At 43.6% G+C, this 27,016-nt stretch overlaps 1 protein-coding gene across 2 annotated transcripts in view; it reads right to left on the reverse strand.

Annotated features, from left to right (window-relative positions):
• Positions 1-455: 455 nt before the first annotated feature.
• Positions 456-27,016, reverse strand: part of LOC126183617 (uncharacterized) — a 355,304-nt gene continuing 328,743 nt past the window's right edge. For both annotated transcript variants that reach the window (XM_049925733.1, XM_049925732.1), the window contains exons 5-6: positions 9,792-10,301; positions 456-1,992 (exon numbers count right to left, since the gene is read on the reverse strand). In XM_049925733.1, coding sequence (XP_049781690.1) covers positions 1,774-1,992; positions 9,792-10,301 — 729 coding nt within the window. In that variant the 3' untranslated portion in view covers positions 456-1,773. The remainder of the gene's footprint in view (positions 1,993-9,791; positions 10,302-27,016) is intronic.

Raw genomic sequence — 27,016 nt, forward strand, 5'->3', positions numbered from 1 at the left:
AATATACGCCATAACTCACTAAGTGCCAGCCGATGGGTACATTTTATTGCACCTTATGTTAAGTTTTATTCTCATTCCTTTAACTGATTAGATTAGGAATAACGGAACTGCGTCAACCGTTATTATACCTGAAAATCGCGGAAAATGGACATCGTGAGGGCATTGGTTGTGACTGCCAGTGAACTCACTCACATAAAGAGCGTGCACTTTGTTTGTACCTCTTGTTCTTTTCAGTCTTGGAGACTTATTGAATCCATTTGATGAGGAAATCCTTTGTAACTGTAGTTGTTGTGTCATAAATGTAATCTATACTTCTGCTTACATGTGTTTCGCTTATCTACGTTCTAAGAATATAAACGTTGCATTTGGATCTTGTATTGAGGGACTGATGTTATGGAACAGAACAACCCATTTCAGAAACATATGCAAATACAAGTTTAATTCGGAGGAGGGCACATCTTTGAACGAGATCAGAGGAAACAAACATTGATACAAATGTCATTTCGGCTGAAATTTCCAACTTGATAATATGTAGTTGTATAATATTTACATTTAATTGTTGAATATTTAAAGAGGCAAACTTATTTCTACATCACTTTATTTATGTCTAAAATGTACAAAAATAGCTAAAAATTACATTTGTAAATTGATAAAAATTTAAGAAGCACAAACCGTTTATTCCTGTTTTTCCCGAGATTATATTTCCGTACAGCCATAAATCTTGAATAACGATCAATTTTATTTCTGTTGCATTTCTGACTTCCTACTCGCGGGTTCTTTTTCCAATGTTGTGTCACATGTTTGTCTTTTTAGCGGAGTTCATCAGAAATTAAGCAACAGAAAGAAAATGAATGAAGCAACTCACCGATTTTAGAATTCACTGCACTTTCCAACAAATAATATAATAACAATAATGAAAATGAAATATCTTTCTCAATGTTGTACACAAATTCGACAGTACAGTAAGATACTTCAGACATACGTGGTATCCAAATAACAATATCTTGCTACCGAAAAAGGCATTTATATCTCTTTCCAACTGAGCAACATATTTTACTTTACATGAAAAAAAAAATCATATAAAAAGCATGAAATACGGTGTATTAAAACTTGTCTGAAGTATAGAAAAGTTGCTTAATTATCTATCAACATTTGCAAAAGATATGCATTCGTATGTTTTGTGCGTTTGAAAGACAAAAATTAGAGCACTGACGTAAGGCACTTGCCACTGTAGACACTCTCTCTAACACAGTTTGCTGGGATGTATTTTTTTATTTCATTGCTTCTTAACAAGCCTGTGTTGTATATTACACGACAAATATCCGCAGACTCCTGAATAATAAAGATATGGCATTTTTATTAGAAATCCAATAAATTATGCAATAAATTAAACAGAGTTCCATGTTTAAGGACAAATAGCAATTATTCGGTCGGTGAAAGCTGTATCTTCCACCAGAACGGTGACTGGCAGAAATATGTAGACTAGGTTCTGGAACAGCTGGATGTGACGATCCCTGAATGCAGGTAGTAGTAGAAGCTATACGCCAGTTGGCGTTACAAACGCGGCTGCGTCGAACTATCTGGCGCTTGAAAAAAGGTGTGTGTGTACGACCGAGCGCAGAGATCGCACACTGAGCTGGTGTGTTAACCGAAGGCGACTGCAGTCCGTCTGCTGCGCTTTGCACCGTAAGTCCCTCTCCGATGAGCACCATCTTCAGTTTCTTCTCATGCGAGGCTGTTTTTGTGAATAAAGTTGCGTGTGCAGTATCAGAATTAGCTCTTGTTGTAGGATGAGAAGAATGCGAGTGCTTTCATCAACTGGTAGCTCTTCGATATGGGAATGTTGCTATCGTACAGCTTCGACGATGCTCTGCAGTCGACGTAGAACCACCAGTTGCATTTGAGGATATTCTGGTCGAACAGCGTCGACTCTGGACAGAGGAAGCTCTTCATGATGAGGCCATCGTCCGTGAAAGCGCACACGTGGAACACCTGCAAAAGAAAAAAAAAAGATACTCAGCTTCATCTTGCACTGATATGCATTTTGTCACACTGTGAGTCTGTAAACTGAGTGTAGTCAAATTTTCCCCCTTGTTCCATGAATCATTTGTACGATCAAGAAAGAGAGAAGAAAAGAGTCGCGTGGCATTATTGGTGGGAGACTTTTAGGGGTAGGACCGATTGGAATGGTTTTCTTCCTTCACGCATATCGGCACTTTTGATTTTTGAAGGGTGACGTTTGTTTTTTGTATGTGTTTCTGCAGAGTATAGGTGGTTTCAGTGTGTGCATGTTGTGAAGAAAAGAGGAAGGGAAGGAAACTCTATGCCGGCACACAGACTAGTACCACCAAGGGGGCAGTCGAGCTTAACGTCTCCAGCCGCTGTACGAGTCACCGTTAACAGTGCCACATAGCCTCGCACCGAGAAGCTCAGAAGTTAATCCGGAATACTGGCGGGAATCTTCGCACAGCCATCTATGTTCCCCTTGTCATTTTAATACTGGCGGTGCATATTTCTTCCATAACCATAATTCGAACTGGCTGCCTCCAAGTCGGGCGCAACAAGATTTCCCTGCGTAAGCGATTTCAATTACGAAGGCGCATCTGTGCATGATAATGCGTTCAGATATAAAAAGCGTAATTACGATTCAAAATCAAAATATCGTATACTTTTTCAAGTGCTTATGTAACTAAACGTTCGAAATTTTCAGTGTTAATTCAGAGACAGTGAGAAATTCTTCGACCTGAGATGATGTTCATATAAACGAAACTTGGTTGTGTTTGAACGTGACGCGCAGTAAGAACTCATTTTGAACTTGGCTTTGACACAACCTCGTGGTTGAGGTTTTTTAATGTTGTTGTGTTTTGTTTGCCTCGTCGATACGGATAAACTGGAAATTAATGCCGACATAATACTCTTTGTTTTGCACAGGCAATGCTCAACGGAATTTCGTCCAAAGTTAGTGAAGGTTAACAAGAAATACGATCCATAGATATCAATAAATATGACACTGAACTGGAGAGTGCCGTACGCATTTTATGATACTCCACGTGAACGAAGTCTGCGGATATTTGTCGTGTAATATACAACACAGGCTTGTTAAGAAGCAAGGGAATAAAAAGTACATCCCAGTAAAGTGTGTTACAGAGAGTGTCTGCAGTGGCAAGTGCCTTACGGCAGAGCTCTAATTTTTGTCTTTCCACGTAAACACCGAGCAAGTATACGATATGATGCTAGATTACCGACAGTCAAAGGCGTCGGAATAGCTGACGCTGCCGTGGAAGCCGACGAAGGTGATTTATTCTTCCAAAACAAACAATATACGTAAACTGTTTATCACAGAGAATCAGCAGACCTATAAGAATATTTGCTGACGATGCACTTGTGTACGGGAAAGAATCGTCGTTCGACTGTCGTAAGAAATTACAGAAAGACTTGGCCAAAATGACAGCTCTCTTTAAATGTGTGGAAATGTAAGATAATGAGTATAGCAAACAGGAAGTACGGTGTAATATGTGATGAACAACATAATAATTTCATACTGGTATGCATCGCATAACGGAAATTCATTTATTAAATATGTCTTCTTGTTGTTTAGCTCTTGTATGCAATTTTCTGTAATTTAGATTCAAAGATGATCGTCAATGTGCTGCAATTAGCTGTCAGTAAAGATATTTTTGCGATCTTTACCTTTGTATCCATACATTTTAACGTAACAGATCGCTTGTCTCCGCAGTTGACAGTGTCGAAACAGTAACTGGCGAATACCACGCAAATCTTTTGGATTAACTGTTTTCCACAATTCTTTCTCATGGAGAACTGAATTATCTGCGAAATTTGTAAAATGACATATAGGATCATCCACTAAATCAGTGATATGTGTAGCATCGATAGTAGTGGCCCTACCACCACTTCTTACTACATTAAAGAGATTACTTCTGTGTCTGTGTCTCCAATCAGATTAAAGTACTGTGGTCTGTCCGTCAGTTCTCAGAGCAGTAGTCATTGTGAATTCATATCCCGTATTTTCTTGTGTGGGTAAGGATGCGTTACCGAATTAAATTCCAGAGGTAGCCGCTCCCATTGAGAGAAAGGGTATGACTGCATTAGATTCCTGATATGAACGTGAAAAAAAAAGAAAGAAAACGCCCAGACACGCTCTACTTGCTTCAGTCTGTGCTGTCCGAATATGAGAAGGTGACAACATGGCATGGTGTGTAAGACTTCAACGCACTTTCGGAAGGCGCGACGTTCAAATGCCTACGAGGCAATCCTATTTTAAGTTTTCTGTAGTTTTGCTCAGTCGCCTCAAGTGCATGTTAATATGATTCCCTCGACGGGGCCAAGAGTACTATATTCCCTGATTTGTCCTGAATGTCCACTCCAGTACGGTGGTACGTGATTTCTTCACCTGCCGAAGTACAAAATAATTCCACTGAAACGAGTCATCATAACACAGCAAATCTGAATTTTAAATTTAGGGCAATGAAATAAAAAAAGCGACTCCGTCTTCAGGCTACGAGTGGCCTACCGGGACCATCCGACCGCCGTGCCATCCTCAGTGGACGATGCGGTTAGGAGGGGCGTGGGGTCAGCACACCGCTCTCCCGGTCGTTATGATGGTATTCTTGACCGAAGCCGCTACTATTCGGTCGAGTAGCTCCTCAATTGACAGTTGTAATATCACAAATTTAGTCCGCCTTGATGCAAAACCGTGTTATTTGTTTATTTCTTTATTATTCCAAACTAGTTTCGGCGACAAATATCACCATCATCAGTGTTTTTTTTTTGGAAAACATTCAGAAAATGGTATGGTTGTACAAACACAGTAAAACATAATTACATTTTTACAAATCGTCTTTTGAAATATAATTTTATATTGATACTTTTATACTACCTTATTTATTGTATGCTACAACATGTTTTAAGCTATTATTGGCGCTGTTTGTGACATATTTTCTGTGCTCTTTTTCTGTTGCCGTCTTTTTATACTTAGCGAACATCATGTCATCTGCAACCATGTGAGTGGCTGTTAGTAAACAAATACTCAAAGGTGAACTTCGTATGTCAGCAGTATATACTTGGGGTTGTGGTAGTGTTTGTGGAAACCAGTTATTTTGGTGTGTATTTAGCTGTTGCTTAGCTATTCTTGTACTCACGTGGCTGCTTTTTACACAGAAAAACAAAATTTTTGCACTTTGTTTCTGATCCATAATCTTACGCCATCTTGCTGTTCGCGTGTATCGCGTGTCGTCTTCGGTGTTTTTCCGTAATTTGATTCGTCGTATGGTCTCACACAGACTGAAGTGGCAAAATTCATGGATACTTCCTCATATCGTCTCGCACCTCCTTTTGCCTGGCGTAGTGCGACAACTCGACGTGGCATGGACTCAACAAATCGTCGGAAGTCCCCTGCAGAAACGCAAAGTTATCCTGCCTCTATAGCCGTCCGTAATTGCGCAAGAGTTGTCAATGTATGATTTTGTGCACGAACTGGTGGCCAAATCACTCACTCCAGCTGCCCAGAATGTTCTTCAAACGAGTCGGGAACAGTTGTGGTCTGGCTACATGGTACAATGTCACGCATAAAAGTACCATCGTCGTTTGGAGACATTAAGTCCACGAGTGGCTGCAAATAATCTCCAAGTAATCGAACATAACCGTATACATTTAATGATAGGTCCAGTTGGACCAGAGAAACCAGTCCACTCTATGTAAACACAATCCACACCATTACGAAGCCACCACCAATTTGCACAGTGCCTTGTTAACAACTTAGTTCGCCACGCGTGTAACCGAGAGGTCTTAAGAGACTTGCCACTGTTCGCGCGGCTCCCCCAGTCGGAGATTCGAGTCCTCCCTCGGGCATGGATGTGTGTGTTTTGTCCTTAGCGTAAGTTAGTTTAAGGTAGATAAAGTAGTGAGTAAGCCTAGAGACCGATGACCTCAGCAGTTTGGTCCCATAGGAACTTACCACAACTTAGGTCCATGGCATCGTAGGGTCTGTGCCACACTCGAACCCTACCAACTGAAATCGGGACTTATCTGACCCGGACACGGTTTTCCAGTTGTCTAACGTCTAACCGGTATGGTCATCCGCCCAGGAGAGGCGCTGCAGGTGATGTCGTGCTGTTAGCAAAGGCACTCGCGTCGCTCATCTGCTGCCACAGCTCATTGATGCCAAATTTGCCCGCACTGTCCTAACAAATACGTTCACTGTATATTCCACATTGATTTCTGCGGGCATTTCACGCTTGTCTCTTAGCAGTGACAACTCTACGCGAAGGCCGCTGCTCTCGGTCGTTTAGTGAAGGCTGTCGGCCACTGCGCTGTTGGTTGGTTGGTTGGTTTGGGGAAGGAGACCAGACAGCGTGGTCATCGGTCTCATCGGATTAGGGAAGGAAGTCGGCCGTGCCCTTTCAGAGGAACCATCCCGGCATTTGCCTGGAGTGATTTAGGGAAATCACGGAAAACCTAAATCAGGATGGCCGGACGCGGGATCACTGCGCTGTCCCTGATGAGAGGAAATGCCTGAAATTTGGAGTTCTCGGCACGCTCTTGGCACTGTGGATCGTGGAATATTGAATTACTTAATGATTTCCAAAATGGAATGTCCCATGCGTCTAGCTCCAACTACCTATCGGCGTTCAGAGTCTGTTAATTCACGTCGTGCGGCCATAAACACGTCGAAAACCTTTTCACACGAATCACATGGGTACAGATGACAGCTCCACCAATGCACTGCCTTTTTATACCTTGTGTACGCGATACTATCGCCATCTGTATATGTGAATATCGCTATGGCTCTGAGCACTATGGGACTCAACTGCTGAGGTCATTAGTCCCCTAGAACTTAGAACTACTTAAACCTAACTAACCTAAGGACACCACAAACATCCATGCCCGAGGCAGGATTCGAACCTGCGACCGTAGCGGTCTTGCGGTTCCAGACTGCTGCGCCTTTAACCGCACGGCCACTTCGGCCGGCTGAATATCGCTATCCCATGGCTTTTGTCACCTCAGTCTATTTGTTCCTTATTCACTGTTATTACTGCCCTCGAAGTCTGGCATCTCGAAACTTCATCATGACGCACTAACAATGGGCCAACAAAGACGTAAGGAGCTGACGAAGGTAGTATGGCATACAACATAAGGCAGCGATATACAAAGTGCTTTTGTGAACTTCATGTACGTGAGAATCAAGAAATTAGATGTTAGCAGAATGATGAGGCCTTCGCTTCTGCAATCTACAGAGGGCACGAAGTACATTGATTTGCTGCGAATTATTACGCACAGCATGAGCCACGTGACAAACTTTCATGGTCCGAATCATTCTCGGATTCCGTCTACAACGTGGGACACACCAGCCATATATGAGTATGCAAAAGCCTGGTGTTCGTGAATTTGTAGTCTTAAGACAGTGGTAGAGGACAGTAGATAAACAATGTGTTGGCGGTACTTAAAAATAAAAAATATCTTGGTAACAACATTTTAATGCATACTGAGAAAAAATGGAAACGGAGATTATTTTCAAACGGAATGGGTATCGCTCTACTTTCTCCATACAGTGTAAAAGAATTTCATATGAGAAGAGGCACCACTCGTATAATCAAGGGATCAGATTAAGACTGAACAATCAACCTCTTGTCAAATTCTGTGCAAGCTTTCGAGCAGACAAAGTATTTAAAAGAAGGTACTTAACCTTCAGGGCAAAATCTGGAGAAACAAAGTGCATTGCGAAACTACAAAGAACATAAAAAGTCACTCGAATAAATAACACAAAAAAATCTGTAACAGAAAAGGAAAAATTAAATTACAACACAATGGTTAAAACATAAGCTCTTCATACATCTGTGACCATGATAATATGTTACAGATCAGAAATAAAAATAGTTTAAACAACAAACAAAGATAATTCTCAGAGAAATGTAGGACAAAAATGCTAAATAGGATCTTGGATGATAACAAAATTACAGAAGAAAAATCAGGAAACTGAGATTACAGTCTTACAGTCACCTACACAGAATCATCGACAAAAGCAGTCTGACCAAGAAAATCCTAACTTAATCTTAGCGATGTAAGATGTAAATGTTGTATGACATTGCTGGCTGGAATAATCCATGAGGCGGGTTCAGCGGCCTGTCCGAAAGGGTGTTCTTCCTCTGCGAACATTGACTCCATTCCTTGTGGATATGTGAGAGTTGTGTCGTATGTGGACATACAGAGTGCAGGTGAGTGTAATGGATGCGTGTGTATTGTAGTGTTATGTATGTGATCTATGATGATGACGATGATGATGATGATGATGATGATGATGATGATGAGATTGGGGAGGATGAAAACTGGTGCCGGCAAGTAGTCTACTCCTCTCGTATAGCAGCCGAACTGAAAGTCCCCATCCGACGGACTGATCACCATTAACAGTGCCACATGCTCTCACTTCTTAAGACAGTACAGAGAGGTTTGAAATGTAATCCACGATACTTGGGCAGAGACGGGTGATCAGGAATTTTACATCACCACCTGTGCTCGCCTTACCAGCCAAATACTGGCACTGAAATTTCACCCACCAGCAGGACTCGAACTGGCGTATTCCAGAGTCGAGTGGCACCACAAACGCCTGCGTTAGCGACCTCACACACGACGGTGGGTACCTTATTTACAATGATGGAAAAATCGCAACACCAAAAAAATAATTCATGTGGCGTAATGGAATTTCGGGAATACATTTATCTAGGTAAGATATTTAAGTGATTCACATTGAAAGATCACAGGTTAATGAAAGCGCGAGATAAGTCATAGCAAATGTGAAATGCTGGTACATTAATAACCGGTGTTACTGCCAGAATGTGGAATTCAGGCATGCAAATGTGCATGCAGTGTGCTGTACAGGTGCCGGATGTCATTTTGTGGGATGGAGTTGCACGTCTGTTGCACTTGGTCGGTCAGTACAGGGACAGTTAATGCTGGTTGTGGATGACGCTGGAGCTGTCTTCCGATGAAGCTCCATATGCGCTCTATTGGAGACATATCTGGTGAAATAACAAGCCACTCTGCAGAGCATGTTGGGTTACAACACTGGTATGTGGGTGAGAGTTGCCCTGGAATACCATCCACGAATGGCAGTAAAACAGGTCGAATCATCAGAGTGTCGTAGAAATTTGCAGTCAGTTTGCGTGGGACAACCACGAGAGTGCTCGTGCTGTCCTGCGAAATTGCACTGCAGACCACAGCTCCAGCTTGTCGTTGCCCTATTACACGACCTCGTTCAGTCTCAGGGAGATGCTGACAATGGCGGCTTTGCTGAATCTCACCGAGTCCAATCTAAAAGGTGTCTAGCGCTCACGACCATTACAGCGTGTATTTAAGGTATGCTCGTAGTGGCACTTCTAGCGTCAGTCTTATATGATTGGCGCAAAATCTGAACAGACGTCATCTTTCAGGTGTAGAAACACGCCTACCAACTTCCCCGTTTATGTCGCACAACCCCTTCTCGGTGTTGCGATTTTTCTTCCGTCGGTGGACGAAAAAACCATAACTGGCCTCCAGAAGTTCACGAAGTCCTAACAGGAATGGGCATTCGTGAAGAAAATTTAGAATCTTAAATGACAAACACATATATAGAATGAGTCCTTCCCGTAAAAGAACGTACAAAGAAAAACAGTGAACAAATGAAGGAACGATGGGAGGAAAAGAGGATTAAAATGGGAAATAAGTTCAAACACGCTTCTCAGTCGGGCAAAATGAATTTAAAAAGTACGTACGAGACGAAAAAGGAAAATATTTCTTACCATACACCCCAAATCCTCGTCTGCGTACAGGCCAGGGAAATGTTTCTGGTCGCCGCAGTAAAAGGAGGTATCGGGCAACTCTACCCTGGAGGCGAAATTATCGTCGAAGTTCTTTTCGTAGCCGACTGGGTAGTATTCCTTGGGCGCGTTCATGACCTTGCTGAGCCCAGCGAGCGAGTACTTCTTGGGCGGTTCCGCGGGCGGCGGCCTGCGGGTGGTGGTGGTGGTCGTGGTGGTGGTGGTCGTGGTGGTGGTGGAGCTGGTCGTGCTGGTGGCCATGGCCGCCTGCAGCAGCTGCTGCTGGCGGATGGCGATGGCGGCGGCCACCGTCTCCGTGCTGAGGTTGGTGGCTTGTGCGATGGCGCGCACCAGCGCCGGCTGCGGCGGCGTCACCAGCTGCTGCAGGGACACGCCCTGAGCCGACGCCGCCGTCGGCTGCTGCGACGCCAGAGTGCGCAGCGACAGCGTGTTGCTCGAGATGCCGTTGTCCGACACCAGGTCCTTCCGCACCTGCACATAATGCGAACACCTTACAGACGTGCCACCCTCCAGTTGCGATCTGTATCTTTATATAGACTCGTCAATCCCCTGTACAGCGAATGACGGAGAGAATATTAGAGATTTTCTGCCTATTCTACATGCAGACTCAACACTTAATATCAGTCGACAGATGCAAATAATGTGTGCAGTCAATATCTGCCGTACAGCGCTGCCGACACCGGACCCACTCCTGAAATCACAAACCGCCTTACCGATAGATGGCTTAAATGTCGGACACTGTCTGGTGAGCTCTGTAACGTGAAGCTTCCGAACCCACTCGAGTCGAAAACTTACTGCTCTGCAATTCGCCCAACTGCCTTGTACGCTGCACAATGTTGGGATGCAACATAAGAATCAGAGAAACGGCTTGTTGTAATGGAAATAAAAATGCTTCCGTGGACATTTGGCCTGAAACTTCGTGATCATACGACTAACGATGATATTCGCATGGGGAGTGTACTGGCATCTGTCACTTACAAGATGGCAGACGACGGTATGACTACGTTGTTGTTGTTGTGGTCTTCAGTCCTGAGACTGGTTTGATGCAGCTCTCCATGCTACTCTATCTTGTGCAAGCTTCTTCATCTCCCAGTACCTACTGCAACCTACATCCTTCTGAATTTGCTTAGTGTATTCATCTCTTGGTCTCCCCCTACGATTTTTACCCTCCACGCTGCCCTCCAATACTAAATTGGTGATCCCTTGATGCCTCAGAACATATCCTACCAACCGATCCCTTCTTCTGGTCAAGTTGTGCCACAAACTCCTCTTCTCCCCAATCCTATTCAGTACCTCCTCATTTGTTATGTGATCTACCCATCTAATCTTCAGCATTCTTCTGTAGCACCACATTTCAAAAGCTTCTATTCTCTTCTTGTCCAAACTATTTACCGTCCATGTTTCACTTCCATACATGGCTACACTCCATACAAATACTTTCAGAAATGACTTCCTGACGCTTAAATCTATACTCGATGTTAACAAATTTCTCTTCTTCAGAAACGCTTTCCTTGCCATTGCCAGTCTACATTTTATATCCTCTCTACTTCGACCATCATCAGTTATTTTGCTCCCCAAATAGCAAAACTCTTTTACTACTTTAAGTGTCTCATTTCCTAATCTAATACCCTCAACATCACCCGACTTAATTCGACTACATTCCATTATCCTCGTTTTGCTTTTGTTGATGTTCATCTTATATCCTCCCTTCAAGACACTGTCCATTCCGTTCAACTGCTCTTCCAAGTCCTTTGCTGTCACTGACAGAATTACAATGTCATCGGCGAACCTCAAAGTTTTTATTTCTTCTCCATGGATTTTAATACCTACTCCGAATTTTTCTTTTGTTTCCCTTACTGCTTGCTCAATATACAGATTGAATAACATCGGGGAGAGGCTACAACTCTGTCTTACTCCCTTCCCAACCACTGCTTCCCTTTCATGTCCCTCGACTCTTATAACTGCCATCTGGTTTCTGTACAAATTGTAAATAACCTTTCGCTCCCTGTATTTTACCCCTGCCACCTTTAGAATTTGAAAGAGAGTATTCCAGTCAACATTGTCAAAGCTTTCTCTAAGTCTACAAATGCTAGAAACGTAGGTTTGCCTTTCCTTAATCTTTCTTCTAAGATAAGTCGTAAGGTCAATATTGCCTCACGTGTTCCAGTATTTCTACGGAATCCAAACTGATCTTCCCCGAGGTCGGCTTCTACTAGTTTTTCCATTCGTCTGTAAAGAATTCGTGTTAGTATTTTGCAGCTGTGGCTTATTAAACTGATTGTTCGGTAATTTTCACATCTGTCAACACCTGCTTTCTTTGGGATTGGAATTATTATATTCTTCTTGAAGTCTGAGGGTATTTCGCCTGTTTCATACATCTTGCTCACCAGATGGTAGAGTTTTGTCAGGACTGGCTCTCCCAAGGCCGTCAGTAGTTCCAATGGAATGTTGTCTACCCCGGGGGCCTTGTTTCGACTCAGGTCTTTCAGTACTCTGTCAAACTCTTCACGCAGTATCGTATCTCCCATTTCATCTTCATCTACATCCTCTTCCATTTCCATAATATTGTCCTCAAGTACATCGCCCTTGTATAGACCCTCTATATACTCCTTCCACCTTGATGCTTTCCCTTCTTTGCTTAGAACTGGGTTTCCATCTGAGCTCTTGATATTCATGCAAGTGGTTCTCTTATCTCCAAAGGTTTCATTAATTTTCCTGTAGGCAGTATCTATCTTACCCCTAGTGAGATAAGCCTCTACATCCTTACATTTGTCCTCTAGCCATCCTTGCTTAGCCATTTTACACTTCCTGTCGATCTCATTTTTGAGACGTTTGTATTCCTTTTTGCCTGCTTCATTTACTGCATTTTTATATTTTCTCCTTTCATCAATTAAATTCAATATTTCTTCTGTTACCCAAGGATTTCTACTAGCCCTCGTCTTTTTACCTATTTGATCCTCTGCTGCCTTCACTACTTCATCCCTCAAAGCTACCCATTCTTCTTCTACTGTATTTCTTTCCCCCATTCCTGTCAATTGTTCCCTTATGCTCTCCCTGAAACTCTGTACAACCTCTGGTTCTTTCAGTTTATCCAGGTCCCATCTCCTTAAATTCCCACCTTTTTGCAGTTTCTTCAGTTTTAATCTACAGGTTATAACCAATAGATTGTGGTCAGAGTCCACATCTGCCCCTGGAAATGTCTTACAATTTAAAACCTGGTTCCTAAATCTCTGTCTTACCATTATATAATCTATCTGATACCTTTTAGTATCTCCAGGGTTCTTCCATGTATACAACCTTCTATCATGATTCTTAAACCAAGTGTTAGCTATGATTAAGTTGTGCTCTGTGCGAAATTCTACCAGGCGGCTTCCTCTTTCATTTCTTAGCCCCAGTCCATATTCACCTACTACGTTTCCTTCTCTCCCTTTTCCTACACTCGATTTCCAGTCACCCATGACTATTAAATGTTCGTCTCCCTTCACTATCTGAATAATTTCTTTTATTTCATCATACATTTCTTCAATTTCTTCGTCATCTGCAGAGCTAGTTGGCATATAAACTTGTACTACTGTAGTAGGTGTGGGCTTTGTATCTATCTTGGCCACAATAATGCGTTCACTATGCTGTTTGTAGTAGCTTACTCGCGTTCCTATTTTCCTATTCATTATTAAACCTACTCCTGCATTACCCCTATTTGACTTTGTGTTTATAACCCTGTAGTCACCTGACCAGAAGTCTTGTTCCTCCTGCCACCGAACTTCACTCATTCCCACTATATCTAACTTTAACCTATCCATTTCCGTTTTTAAATTTTCTAACCTACCTGCCCGATTAAGGGATCTGACATTCCACACTCCGATCAATAGAACGCCAGTTATCTTTCTCCTCATAACGACATCCTCTTGAGTAGTCCCCGCCCGGAGATCCGAATGGGGGACTATTTTACCTCCGGACTACGTACACTACATTAATATGTGGTGGGTCCCCAATTCACCTTCGTGACGGCTTAAACTCTGCTGGCGTCACTTTTCATTTCGGAATTTCGGGCAGGTAACTACATTTCAGGAATGTTATTGTCTACAAACCGTTGCCTCACAGATGTTGTTTTATGACAGGGTGCACTGTCATGTTGATACAAACAATCATCGTCTCCTAACTGTACATCGACGTAAGCTGTCACTATGCTGCAAAATGTGTTCACATCCTCCCACCATTAGCGTTTTCTTCAGCGTGGAGACCAAGTCATAACTTTGAAAAACATCCCTATACTTAACACCACGTCCTCCATGCTATACACATGATAGTGGGTAACGTCCTCCAAACCCTTCTATCTGATGTAGCGTGATTCATCACTCCTCATTACTCGTTTCTATTAGTTCTCTGTTCAGTGGCGACTCTCTGTACACCACCTCAAGCGTTGCGTAGAACTGACTACAGAAATATGTGGCTTATGAAGAGCTGCTCGACCATCGTGCGGCGTCCTTTTGAACACCATACTGCTGGTAGCATTTTTGAACTCGCGAGTGATTCGTTTCGCTGATTTCGTGAGATTTTTTATAACCACCTTTCGCAATGGTCGACGGTCCCTGTCCGTCAGTACATGTCTCGGTTCAGTTGTGGTTGTTCCTTCGCGTTTCCATTTAACAGTCACATCACCGACAATCGACCTGGGCAGCTTTAGACTGATTCAAACGTCCCTGACGGATTTGTTACTCAGGAGACATCCAATAACTTGTCCCTCTTCGAAATCACTGAGCTCTAATGATCGACTCATTCTGCTATTACAGTTTCTCTACTGACAACAAAATGGCTGCTCCCCACTTTGTCTTACAGTGGCGGGTCCGCCTCTAGTGCCATCTAGTGGTCAAATTTGCAATACGTAGGTGTGTCCGGATGCCTTTGATCAAATAATGCACGTCTAACAGATCAAAATATAATAGCAACATGTGGGTTATCGTTAAAAGCCGATGATAACCGACCTATTTGGAGAGGGGGGTAAAGCTGGCTAGATAACCTCCATATAGGCCTCAAGAAAACAGATCTCTACATCTACATCTACATCTACGTACATACTCCGCAATCCACCATACGGTGCGTGGCGGAGGGTACCTCGTACCATACCTAGCATCTTCTCTCCCTGTTCCACTCCCAAACAGAACGAGGGAAAAATGACTGCCTATATGCCTCTGTACGAGCCCTAATCTCTCTTATCTTATCTTTGTGGTCTTTCCGCGAAATGTAAGTTGGCGGCAGTAAAATTGTACTACAGTCAGCCTCAAATGCTGGTTGTCTATGTGCTGTCACCGCCAGACACCACACTTGCTAGGTGGTAGCTTTTAAATCGGCCGCGGTCCGCTAGTATACGACGGACCCGCGTGTCGCCACTGTCAGTAATTGCAGACCGAGCGCCACCACACGGCAGGTTTAGAGAGACGTACGAGCACTCGCCCCAGTTGTACAGCCGACGTTGCTAGCCATGGTTCACTGAGAATTGCGCTCTCATTTGCCGAGACGATAGTTAGCGTAGTCTTCAGCTACTTTTGCTACGACCTAGCAAGGCGCCATTACCAATTGATATTGTGATTATAAAGCCTGTACAGTAACGAGAGATGTTCTACAAATGTGGATTAAAGTTAAGTATTCCAGAAGCTACGTACTTTTCTTTATAGCATTCATTACGTATCCTGTTTCAGACCTCACGCCAGCCGGCGTGAGCTTATAGCGTGCATTTCGGTCTCCTCCAACAAAACAGTGTTGGCACGTCTGCCGACACTTCAGTCTAAATTTCCTCAGTAGCGATTCACGAAAATAATGCCTCCTTTCGTCTAGAGACTCCCATCCGAGTTCCTGAAGCATTTCCGTAACACTCGCGTGATGATCAAACCTACCAGTAACAAATCTAGCAGCCCGCCTCTGAATTGCTTCTATGTCCTCCCTCAGTCCGATCTGACAGGGATCCCAAACGCTCGAGCAGTACTCAAGAATAGGTCGTATTAGTGTTTTATAAGCGGTCTCCTTTACAGATGAACCATATCTTCCCAAAATTCTACCAATGAACCGAAGACGACTATCCGCCTTCCCCACAACTGCCATTACATGCTTGTCCCACTTCATATCGCTCTGCAATGTTACGCCCAAATATTTAATCGACGTGACTGTGTCAAGCGCTACACTACTAATGGAGTATTCAAACATTACAGGATTCTTTTTCGTATTCATCTGCATTAATTTACATTTATCTATATTTAGAGTTAGCTGCCATTCTTTACACCAATCACAAATCTTGTCGGATTCATCTTGTATCCTCCTACAATCACTCAAGGACGACACCTTACCGTACACCACAGCATCATCAGCAAACAGCCGCACATTGCTATCCACCCTATCCAAAACATCATTTATGTTGATAGAAAACAACAGCGGACCTACCACACTTCCCTGGGGCACTCCAGATGATACCATCACCTCCGATGAACACTCACCATCGAGGACAACGTACTGGGTTCTATTACTTAAGAAGTCTTCGAGCCACTCACATACTTGGGAACCAATCCCATATGCTCGTACCTTAGTTAGGAGTCTACAGTTTGGCACCGAGTCAAACGCTTTTCGGAAGTCAAGGAATATGGCATCCGTCTGATATCCTTCATCCATGGTTCGCAAGATATCATGTGAAAAAAGGGCGAGTTGCGTTTCGCAGGAGCGATGCTTTCTAAAGCCGTGCTGATGCAGCGACAGCAACTTCTCTGTCTCAAGGAAATCCATTATATTCGAACTGAGAATATGTTCGAGAATCCTGCAACAAACCGATGTTAAGGATATTGGTCTGTAATTTTGAGGATCCGTCCTTCTACCCATCTTATATACAGGCGTCACCTGCGATTTTTCCAGTCGCTCGGGACTTTACGTGGGGCAAGATATCTCCACCTTGATCAAGTACAAGATAGCACTAAGTGGTGAAAGATATACAAGAGGGCAAACTCCTCTTTACTGCGAGACAAACTTTGAGGAGAAGGACAAAGATATGACTCTGTAAGTGCCATAATCTCTCTTATCTTTTCCTCAGGATCCCTACGTGATATGTACCACCGTGACAGCAAAAGTGTGGCTCAGTTTTTTGAATTTACATTCTTTAAATTTATCCAACAAGGTTTGGCGAGAACAACGTCGCGTCGCCTTTCTTCCAACCGTTACCTTTGAATGGGCCCAGCCGATTTCTTTCGTCATCCTTCCCTAATCCGAACTTATGCACCGTCTCTATTTATCTTGTCATCGACGAGATGTTACACACTAATCTTCCTTCTTCTAAAGATTCCCATGTACACTGATGAGCCAAAACGTTATGACCACCTGCATAATAGCTTGTTTGCCCGTCTTTGGAACGAAATACATAACTGATTCTGTGTTACAGGGATCCGACAGTTTGTTGATTGTTTTGTGGAAGTAAGTAAGTAGTGGGGTTTCAGGGGTGCGGCCGCACTCTCCATTGTTGCCATGTATCTAAGATGGAGGCGATAACGTCATAAAAGATGGCGACATGTAGACTTGACAACAATGCACGATGTCGTCGAAGATACTGAGTGGCCGAGAAGTTCTAGGCACTGCAGTCTGGAACTGCGCAACCGCTACGGTCGCAGGTTCGAATCCTGCCTCGGGCATGGATGTGTATGATGTCCTTAGGTTACTTAGGTTTAAGTAATTCTAAGTTCTAGGGGACTGATGACCTCAGAAGTTAAGTCCCATAGTGCTCAGAGCCATTTGAACCAAGGAGGTATATAAACTACATAGAGTGGCTATCTGTGACGTAACAGCGCTCCCAGCGGCAGCAAAAAGCAACACCGGGCGCCATTTTTTGAAACGTCTACATGTCAGTATATTTACATTTGGTGTATAGTACTGGCGTTAGAAAATAACTGTTTCCGGTTGTAATTTGTTTTAAAAGTCTTATTGACCGATCGTGAATCATGCCCAGTGTATGTGCAGCGTACAATTGCGCTAATAGAAGTGATAAAACACCTGAATAATATCATATTTCAGGTGAGTATCTAAACGCGTGTTGTACTTAGCGTCTTGTGCATCATTTTCGTGTTCAAGCTGTATACAAAATGTAAATTATTTTTAGATTTCCTCTGGAAAAGAAAGAGCTGTTAAGTCAGTGGGTAGCCAATATGAGGCGAGATAAGTGGCAGCCAACTCACTATAGCTACATATGCTCGTTTCACTCTGAAGATAGATACATGTATAGTACAAACGAGAAAAGGCGACTTCTGGCAAACGCAGTACCGACAATATTTACGTTTCCTGACCATATGCAGAAAACAGCTATAGTAAAGAGACAACCAAGGAAACAGCTTGTCAGTGAAGAATCAGCTTCCTTATCAAATGAACCAGGTAAAATAGTTTTCCTGTTATTTATTTGCTATATGGGTTATGTGTGAATTTTACTATTAGTCAATGTATGTTTAAAGAAAAATAAAGCTTAATGATAATACTTCATTTTTGTAGGTGAAAGAGTGAATCAGAATGATCATACAGATCATTCTTATTGTTTGCCTAGCCCCAAAAAATTGAAACAGAATTATGAGGCACTACAGAAAAGGACCGAGAAGCTGAGGAAGCAAGCGAAACATGCAATGCAAAGTGTTTCAAGAAAGAAGAAACAAATTGTGACATATAAAACCAGTGGTTGTGGGTCTAAATAAGAGACTTCAAGACTGTGCTTCTGAAGTGATAGGATGTGACAAAAATAATGATATTCTGAAGCCCTTTTTGCAATGCAAAACAAATGTTCAATTCCTGAATATCCTAAAGAAATAAGACAGTTTGCCCTTACACTCAATTTTTACTCCTCCAAAGCTTATAATTATTTGAGGAAGTTTGTTAAATTACACCATCTTCGAACACTCCGCAGGTGGGCAACTACAGTAAATGGCAGTCCTGGATTTACAGAAGAAAACTTAAAAAAATTAGCAGATGAGGTTCAACGTAGTTCAGGACCTATTTTAGCTGCACTTATGTTCGATGAGGTGGCTCTTAAAAAAGACTTAATATAGGATGGTAATAAGGTCTGGGGTTATGTTGACTTAGGGCAAGGATGTGAGGAAAGTGATGATAGCCAAATAGCAAAAAAGGCACTAGTGTTTATGGTCACTGGGATTAATAGGAGTTGGAAAATTCCTGTTGGCTATTGTTTTCTTAATGGTTTAACAGCAAGTGTGAAACTTAATTTACTGCAGGAGTACGTCCGTAAATTGGAGGAAACTGATGGAAAACAGGTTTCGTTGCAATAAAATGCATCAAAAATAGCTTTTATACTGCTCCAAAGGGTGTATTCAAATTGTTAACAGTGGCAGAAAGGGTTCTCAGGGACTGTCAAACCTTAATATGGAAAAAGAACTTCCTTCTGTAGTTGTGTGTGGAATTGTTCAGAATGTTGGGTGACAGGCCGAATTTATTTACTCGATTCTGGCCATCTAATGGTGCCAGCTGAATTTGGAGAAGAGTCACATTACTCTTTTCTAGTCAGGATGCTGTTAAAATAGTATTTTAATTGTAGGTTACACCATTTGTGCAAAAACCAGGCCAATGGAAGAAAGAGGGAAACATATTCGGCAAATATATACAAACCTATATTGTTTAAGGGACAATGAAAGGACTTGTGCTGTCAATTGATCGTTTTTGGACCTACTGAACTATTTAAAATTGTTTTTGACCTAATCTATATGGCATAGCAGCGAAATGAACTGCAACATTTCGAAATAAACTTTTCAATTAATCGATGTCACAAGTGTGTTTCATTTCTTTTAGCCTGCATCAGTATATGTTTTACAGTAGAGAAATCAGATTGTCAGTGCAGATTGGCTTTTTTTTACGCCATGCGTAGTAAACAATAACAACATTCAGTATTAGCAGACGACGTGTAGGCTGCACCTTGACGTTACAAGACATGGCGGCTCAGTTTTCAAGTTGCTTCAAAGATGGCTGTGCCATAGCCAGTCTATGTTGTTTATATAGGTCGTTGATTTGAACCATTTGTCATCCAAGATGGCGGCTGTGACGTCATCCAAGATGGCGGATTTAGGCGGGAAGATAGGTCAGTTGGGCTAGCTCCACTAACCTAACCCCCCTTCCCCAGAAAATGGCGGGAAGTTCAAATTGCATCAGGACAATGCAACACAACTAAGAAAATGGCGGGAAAATAGGTCACTTGGGATATCTCCACTAACCTAAGTCATCCGACAGCCACCTCATCCTAGGGATTGGCGCGATGTTTGAATTTTGGCGGTAAAGAAAGGCCACATTGGCTATCTCTACTGACCTAGGAAAATGGCAGGAAAGAAAGGTCACTTGGGTTACCTCCATTAGCCTATGTCATCCAACTGCCACCTCATCCTAGGAAATCGTCGGAAAAGGACTCTTCCTGTGCTAGACATAAGTCTATTATTTAGGGTGCTGTCGTCTGTTCCGTGATGTAATCCAAGATGGCGGCCACGATGTCGGCTAATGACGCAAGTACCATTATATAATATGGCGGATTTTGGCGGGAAAGAGTGTGTTCACCACTACGTTTGGACGTAATTCACAGTATCACCAACAGAGCATACTGTCGTCCATTACATTACGTGATCCATGATGCCGGCCATGGTGTCAGCTGATGATGCAAGTACTGTTATCCAAGATGGTGGGAAACAGTGTGTTCACCATGAGGTCTGTACTTAGTACACAGTACTGCCACCAGAGACTGCTGTCGTCTGTCCCGTGACGTAACCCAAGATAAATGTCTGGAGGGGGAAATGACTCGGCCTGCACTGGGCTGGTGGAGAGAGGATGGAGTTTACTTTATCTATTTTGGAACAATTTATTTAGGGATGGATTTGAGATAGTATATATATCACACTGATAGAAAACACATGTTCTGACATGCTTGGGGTCACGTCACACTTCCCACAGACCTATAAACTACTCCTATATAACACACTACAAACAACTTCTAAATTACCGAAATAATTTCAGTACTGACATGCGAACTCCTCCTAAATAATATAGTACACTGATGTGCAGACACGAAATCAACTCTTAAACTGTCCAAATAACGCATAGCACAGCCTACAGATCTGCTCGCAAAATAATGCAATAGACACACAAACAATGTACACAGACACCGCCCGCAGCCCCCTGCCCATTGGACCGCACAGGAGGGTATCGCACATTCTCCCAGAAGTTACGATGCACCAGCATCCCCTGCGAGGTGTCACACAGGTGCCTGTCCGTGTCCTGCAAGCATGAGGTGGCGAGATCCCTTTCATAATTGACACCTGAGAAATTCCGCTTGAAATACATGTTTATCTACGCACCATTGGTGACGCGACTGGATGGGAGCAAAGACCTATTTGCAGAGCACGCCGCCACCACCGTGAGCAACCGCCGGATGCAAGCCAGTGCAAGCTACCACTCTGACGCCACTGCTACCTGCAGCGAGCAGGTGAAAGTGGCTTATGCCTTCAGATATATAGTTAGAGTTCTCTGAGTGTTATACTGACGTCACAGAATTCCAATGCGCACTCACGCCAGTCCCACATGCGAGACACCTCTGGGCAGCATGTGTGTTTTACCATTGCTGATGCGATATCCGGGGGATACTGACGGCACCAAATAGCACAGGGTGCATTGTTCCTAGCGCGACATGCGAGACACGTCTAACCGTACTTAACTGCCCAGCGAGGCTGACAACAAACCATTGCAAGCACATCTAGCAAGGTTCTCAATCTTATACTGATGTCACAAGGTTATGTAAAATACACTCCTGGAAATTGAAATAAGAACACCGTGAATTCATTGTCCCAGGAAGGGGAAACTTTATTGACACATTCCTGGGGTCAGATACATCACATGATCACACTGACAGAACCACAGGCACATAGACACAGGCAACAGAGCATGCACAATGTCGGCACTAGTACAGTGTATATCCACCTTTCGCAGCAATGCAGGCTGCTATTCTCCCATGGAGACGATCGTAGAGATGCTGGATGTAGTCCTGTGGAACGGCTTGCCATGCCATTTCCACCTGGCGCCTCAGTTGGACCAGCGTTCGTGCTGGACGTGCAGACCGCGTGAGACGACGCTTCATCCAGTCCCAAACATGCTCAATGGGGGACAGATCCGGAGATCTTGCTGGCCAGGGTAGTTGACTTACACCTTCTAGAGCACGTTGGGTGGCACGGGATACATGCGGACGTGCATTGTCCTGTTGGAACAGCAAGTTCCCTTGCCGGTCTAGGAATGGTAGAACGATGGGTTCGATGACGGTTTGGATGTACCGTGCACTATTCAGTGTCCCCTCGACGATCACCAGTGGTGTACAGCCAGTGTAGGAGATCGCTCCCCACACCATGATGCCCGGTGTTGGCCCTGTGTGCCTCTGTCGTATGCAGTCCTGATTGTGGCGCTCACCTGCACGGCGCCAAACACGCATACGACTATCATTGGCACCAAGGCAGAAGCGACTCTCATCGCTGAAGACGACACGTCTCCATTCGTCCCTCCATTCACGCCTGTCGCGACACCACTGGAGGCGGGCTGCACGATGTTGGGGCGTGAGCGGAAGACGGCCTAACGGTGTGTGGGACCGTAGCCCAGCTTCATGGAGACGGTTGCGAATGGTCCTCGCCGATACCCCAGGAGCAACAGTGTCCCTAATTTGCTGGGAAGTGGCGGTGCGGTCCCCTACGGCACTGCGTAGGATCCTACGGTCTTGGCGTGCATCCGTGCGTCGCTGCGGTCCGGTCCCAGGTCGACGGGCACGTGCACCTTCCGCCGACCACTGGCGACAAAATCGATGTACTGTGGAGACCTCACGCCCCACGTGTTGAGCAATTCGGCGGTACGTCCACCCGGCCTCCCGCATGCCCACTATACGCCCTCGCTCAAAGTCCGTCAACTGCACATACGGTTCACGTCCACGCTGTCGCGGCATGCTACCAGTGTTAAAGACTGCGATGGAGCTCCGTATGCCACGGCAAACTGGCTGACACTGACGGCGGCGGTGCACAAATGCTGCGCAGCTAGCGCCATTCGACGGCCAACACCGCGGTTCCTGGTGTGTCCGCTGTGCCGTGCGTGTGATCATTGCTTGTACAGCCCTCTCGCAGTGTCCGGAGCAAGTATGGTGGGTCTGACACACCGGTGTCAATGTGTTCTTTTTTCCATTTCCAGGAGTGTATATTTCTTACATTGGAATACTTACAGCGCTATATTCCATACGACTGATAGGTCGGAAACGCAAGCGATGTAACATTATAGTTCGTTTTAAGTGCAGAACGTCGTAGCCTTGGAGTGCATGTGTTTATGTTCTCTCTTACCAATACCTTCCAGGTCCTGATCCTAGACTCAGGAATAATACTTTAAAATTGATAGCTTGGTTGATTTACATAAAAATGCTTCGAACTCCATCCGTCTGGAGCTCCATCACGGATAAAAATCATTCGTTTCTTGTTCTTCTTAACCATCTGCTATTACATCACGACACTTTCAAATCTGTTACTATACATGGATAAGGAGTACTAACCTCCTCGACATGGGCGCATCTCCAGAAATCTTATGCCCTTGGATGGGTGAGCACTGGGCAAGCTCCATTCATTCACGAGGCATGGAATGTAGCGGTCTTCTTCTGGTCGGTCGCAGATTAAATCGCTAACGGTGCTGCAGGGCGGGTTGGTCAGTGATACTGTGAGGAGGGTGTTCCACTCTCTAATTTCCACCGATTGCTCAAAACACGGTCCTATTGCACAAACTAAGGCCATCCTGTTTCTACACGGGTTGCAGAAGATGTTGGATGTGGCTATCTCTGACTTCTTATCAGTTCCGAATTAAATTGGAATGATCACATGCACATACACAGGGAGACAAATGGTTCAAATGGCTCTGAGCACTATGGGACTCAACATCTTAGGTCATAAGTCCCCTAGAACTTAGAACTACTTAAACCTAACTAACCTAAGGACATCACACACACCCATGCCCGAGGCAGGATTCGAACCTGCGACCGTAGCAGTCCCGCGGTTCCGGACTGCAGCGCCAGAACCGCACGGCCACCGCGGCCGGCGCAGGGAGACAGATCGTACATTAAGTACTATGCTTGAGGTGCTAGAAATATGTAGAGCACTGTCTGATATACTTTGATGGTGTATGTGTTTGAGAATTAACAATCAATGGACGTATTGCACTGCCATGTATCCACGTTCGCAATGATACTCGCAAAGTGGAGAAGCGGTGGTTTGGCTATGATACTGAAATTGGGAAACATGCTGTTGCAGCATTGATCGGTGTAGAAATTACTGTAAAATTGCTAAAGTTGTTCACACTATCGACTGTGGTGCTTATTATTAGAGTACAATGATGGTGTCTTTTCCATCCCATCCGCCCACTGGAACGCTGTTGTTACCACATAATGATTGACTGATATTGCTTGTCTGAGTCGGAGAAAGAGTTTTGGCGGTGGGACAGCACTTTCTGGTGTTGGATAGCACCGAAACAGCAATTGGGTACATTACTGCAATGTGAGGAATCAGACAAAACAGAACGCAGAACCATTGGGTATTCCATCACTGTGACAGATGAGTTTAAATGTAGAGCGCATGAATCACTTTCGGACAGCAGTTCGGAAACTATCCACAACACCACAAAAATTCCCCAAATTTGCTTACGTTGGAACTCTCTTTTATTTAAAATCATCCAGTGTTTGAGTGTGTGTGGTGTGTTATGGCAGCCTCAGCAATAACATGATTTATATGGTGTGACATCTAGTTTTCTGCGAGAGGCCGTGGATCAGAGCGTGTTAATGTCAGTTTAGAACCTGACACAGACCTCGAAGTCGTGGCAGAAAAACAAAATGTGTGGCTATGTACAAAGTGTGCTACAGCAGAAACAGATAATGTTTCAAAGAACGAGACAGTTCCACAGGGAGCGTTTCTTGCGATTTACAATACAGTCCATGGGATACCATCATCCTCCTACAGTACAGGTCATGAAACCTTAAACTGACCTCTGCAGTGGATCGAAAGCTGTATATTTAATAGGATCGTCCCACACCGGCAACAGCAGTAGCAGTTTGACTGGTAAAATTAGTATGGATGGGCTGTTCCATTCGGATTGCGAGAAGGAATGCTAATTCTGGGAAGCAATGCGAAATCTCTCTCTCTGCACTGGACTCCACCACAGCTATGAGTCATCGCACCAGCATTGGTGCCTAGCTGAGTTCTATGTCGGATGAAGTTAGTGGAGCTTTTATAGTTCGCAATTTTTCCTTGTTGGATGGTACAGAATAACGATGATAGCATGTTGGGCTGATGGAAGTGAATGGACGCTGGTCTGCTTCGGACTGTAGTATGTGTATCTGGTTTGAAGACGCAGAACAATGAGCGCATTTCCACCGAATGGTCAAAACACGGTCCTAATGCACTAACTCAGGCTGTCCTGTTTCTACAACGGTTACAGAAGATGTTGGATATGGCTTTCTCTGACTGCTGCTCAGTTCCGACTAAAATTGGAATTATCACTTGCGCAAAGCTGTAGAAATGGGATAAGTTGCACGATGTGTAAGGGTGACTGAAACCATGTTGGTATTTTACTATAGCAGACAGGTTCGAGAATGGTGACTTGTTTCGAGATATGAGAGTGCCAGAAATATGAATGAGTAGTGGTTGTAATCATTAAAGGACTTGTCAATAGGATCGAACGCAGGTATGTGCTTGAATGGAAAGACCTGATTCCAAATCAGAGACATCATTTCTAGCGGATAGCGTAACACTAGAGATCTGAGAAGCTAGCGTACGTTTCTTACGACCTCAATCAGCAAACCATCTACTACTGTTTGTGATCCTTCTCAATCAGTCATCGCCTATAACTCAGTGGATATATTACAGAACCTCTGACATGTTATCGAGACAGAATATGTTACAAATACTATAGAAATATCTAGCTGTGTGAGGGAGTTGCAGATAGCAGGTTGACACCATGTTCCTTAGCCGAATCACTTTAAAAATTCATCGATTTTATCATGAGGTTGCATCGTGGGCTACATGTACCAGTCTGCTGGTATGATATATACACTCCAACGATCAGCGTCTTGGCATTTGTCTGGACAAAAAAAAAACCTCATTCAGGGGTTATGTCGCTTCTCAATTTATAAAGCAAGTATAGCTTTTAACATGGATACTTATGTGCGCCTGTAGAACCAAGACTGCTTGTGATAGTAACATACAGTAGTTGTCGTGATCGGGTTTTTTAATGTATGAGACGATTATGGCTCTCTTTCTAATACACAGTGGTATCAGTCAAAAGAAAAACTTATGAGACATGTCCAACCATCGCTAATTTTCTATCAGTATAATTTTGTATTGTAGTCAATCACTTATTGAAGAAGTATTATTCTTAGTAGTAGTAGTAGTAGTAGAGGATGCGTGATAGGTTCACCTTGAGCATCAGGCTTATAAAGTATGTGTTTGTGTTCCGACATGTGCAAAGGAGATGACTGTGGAATACTGTGAAAGTAGGGGGAAGAGTATGTCAAGTCATAAGAATGGTAGAGATATTTCTATTTCTAGGGCCACAGTCATCAGCAGGATGTATTTCCGATACTTCGCTCATTGTCAAATGTTATTCAATTGAAACCGCAATCGTAACATTTAATTATAAGTACAATGAAAAAAAATGTGACCGGTTTTCTAGGATGATTCCGTCTATGCGTGGCCTGTGGTGGGAATGATTCACATTTCCAGCTAACGGCAGGAGCCATCCGAATGCAAAGGTCTGTTGGAATGCAGGAATGTAGCTGAGTTAACTGTGTCGCCCTCTAGATTGCAGAATAGTGAACTAATACGTAATATGTGTTGGGCAGCTTTCGTGATTGCGTGGAAATTTGAGAGGGCTGAAAATGGAGATGTGTTTGCGCTGGACCGTTATTCCCTCCCATCTTGATTGTTCAGTTGACTGCTTCTGTACATTTCACACCTTTATTTAGTTGAGGGAACATCGATTGTGGTGTGTGCATCTAGAAGGGGAAAAACACGTTTGTCGGTTCTCTAGACATGAGAAACACATGAGTTGACTTTGTAAATTATAGGGATGATTTAGAATCTGTTACATCACAGACATTGGTATTTGCGAGTGGAAATATCAGTTTC

The sequence above is a fragment of the Schistocerca cancellata genome, chromosome 4 (genome assembly GCF_023864275.1).
Source record: "Schistocerca cancellata isolate TAMUIC-IGC-003103 chromosome 4, iqSchCanc2.1, whole genome shotgun sequence".
Classification (NCBI taxonomy): domain Eukaryota; kingdom Metazoa; phylum Arthropoda; class Insecta; order Orthoptera; family Acrididae; genus Schistocerca; species Schistocerca cancellata.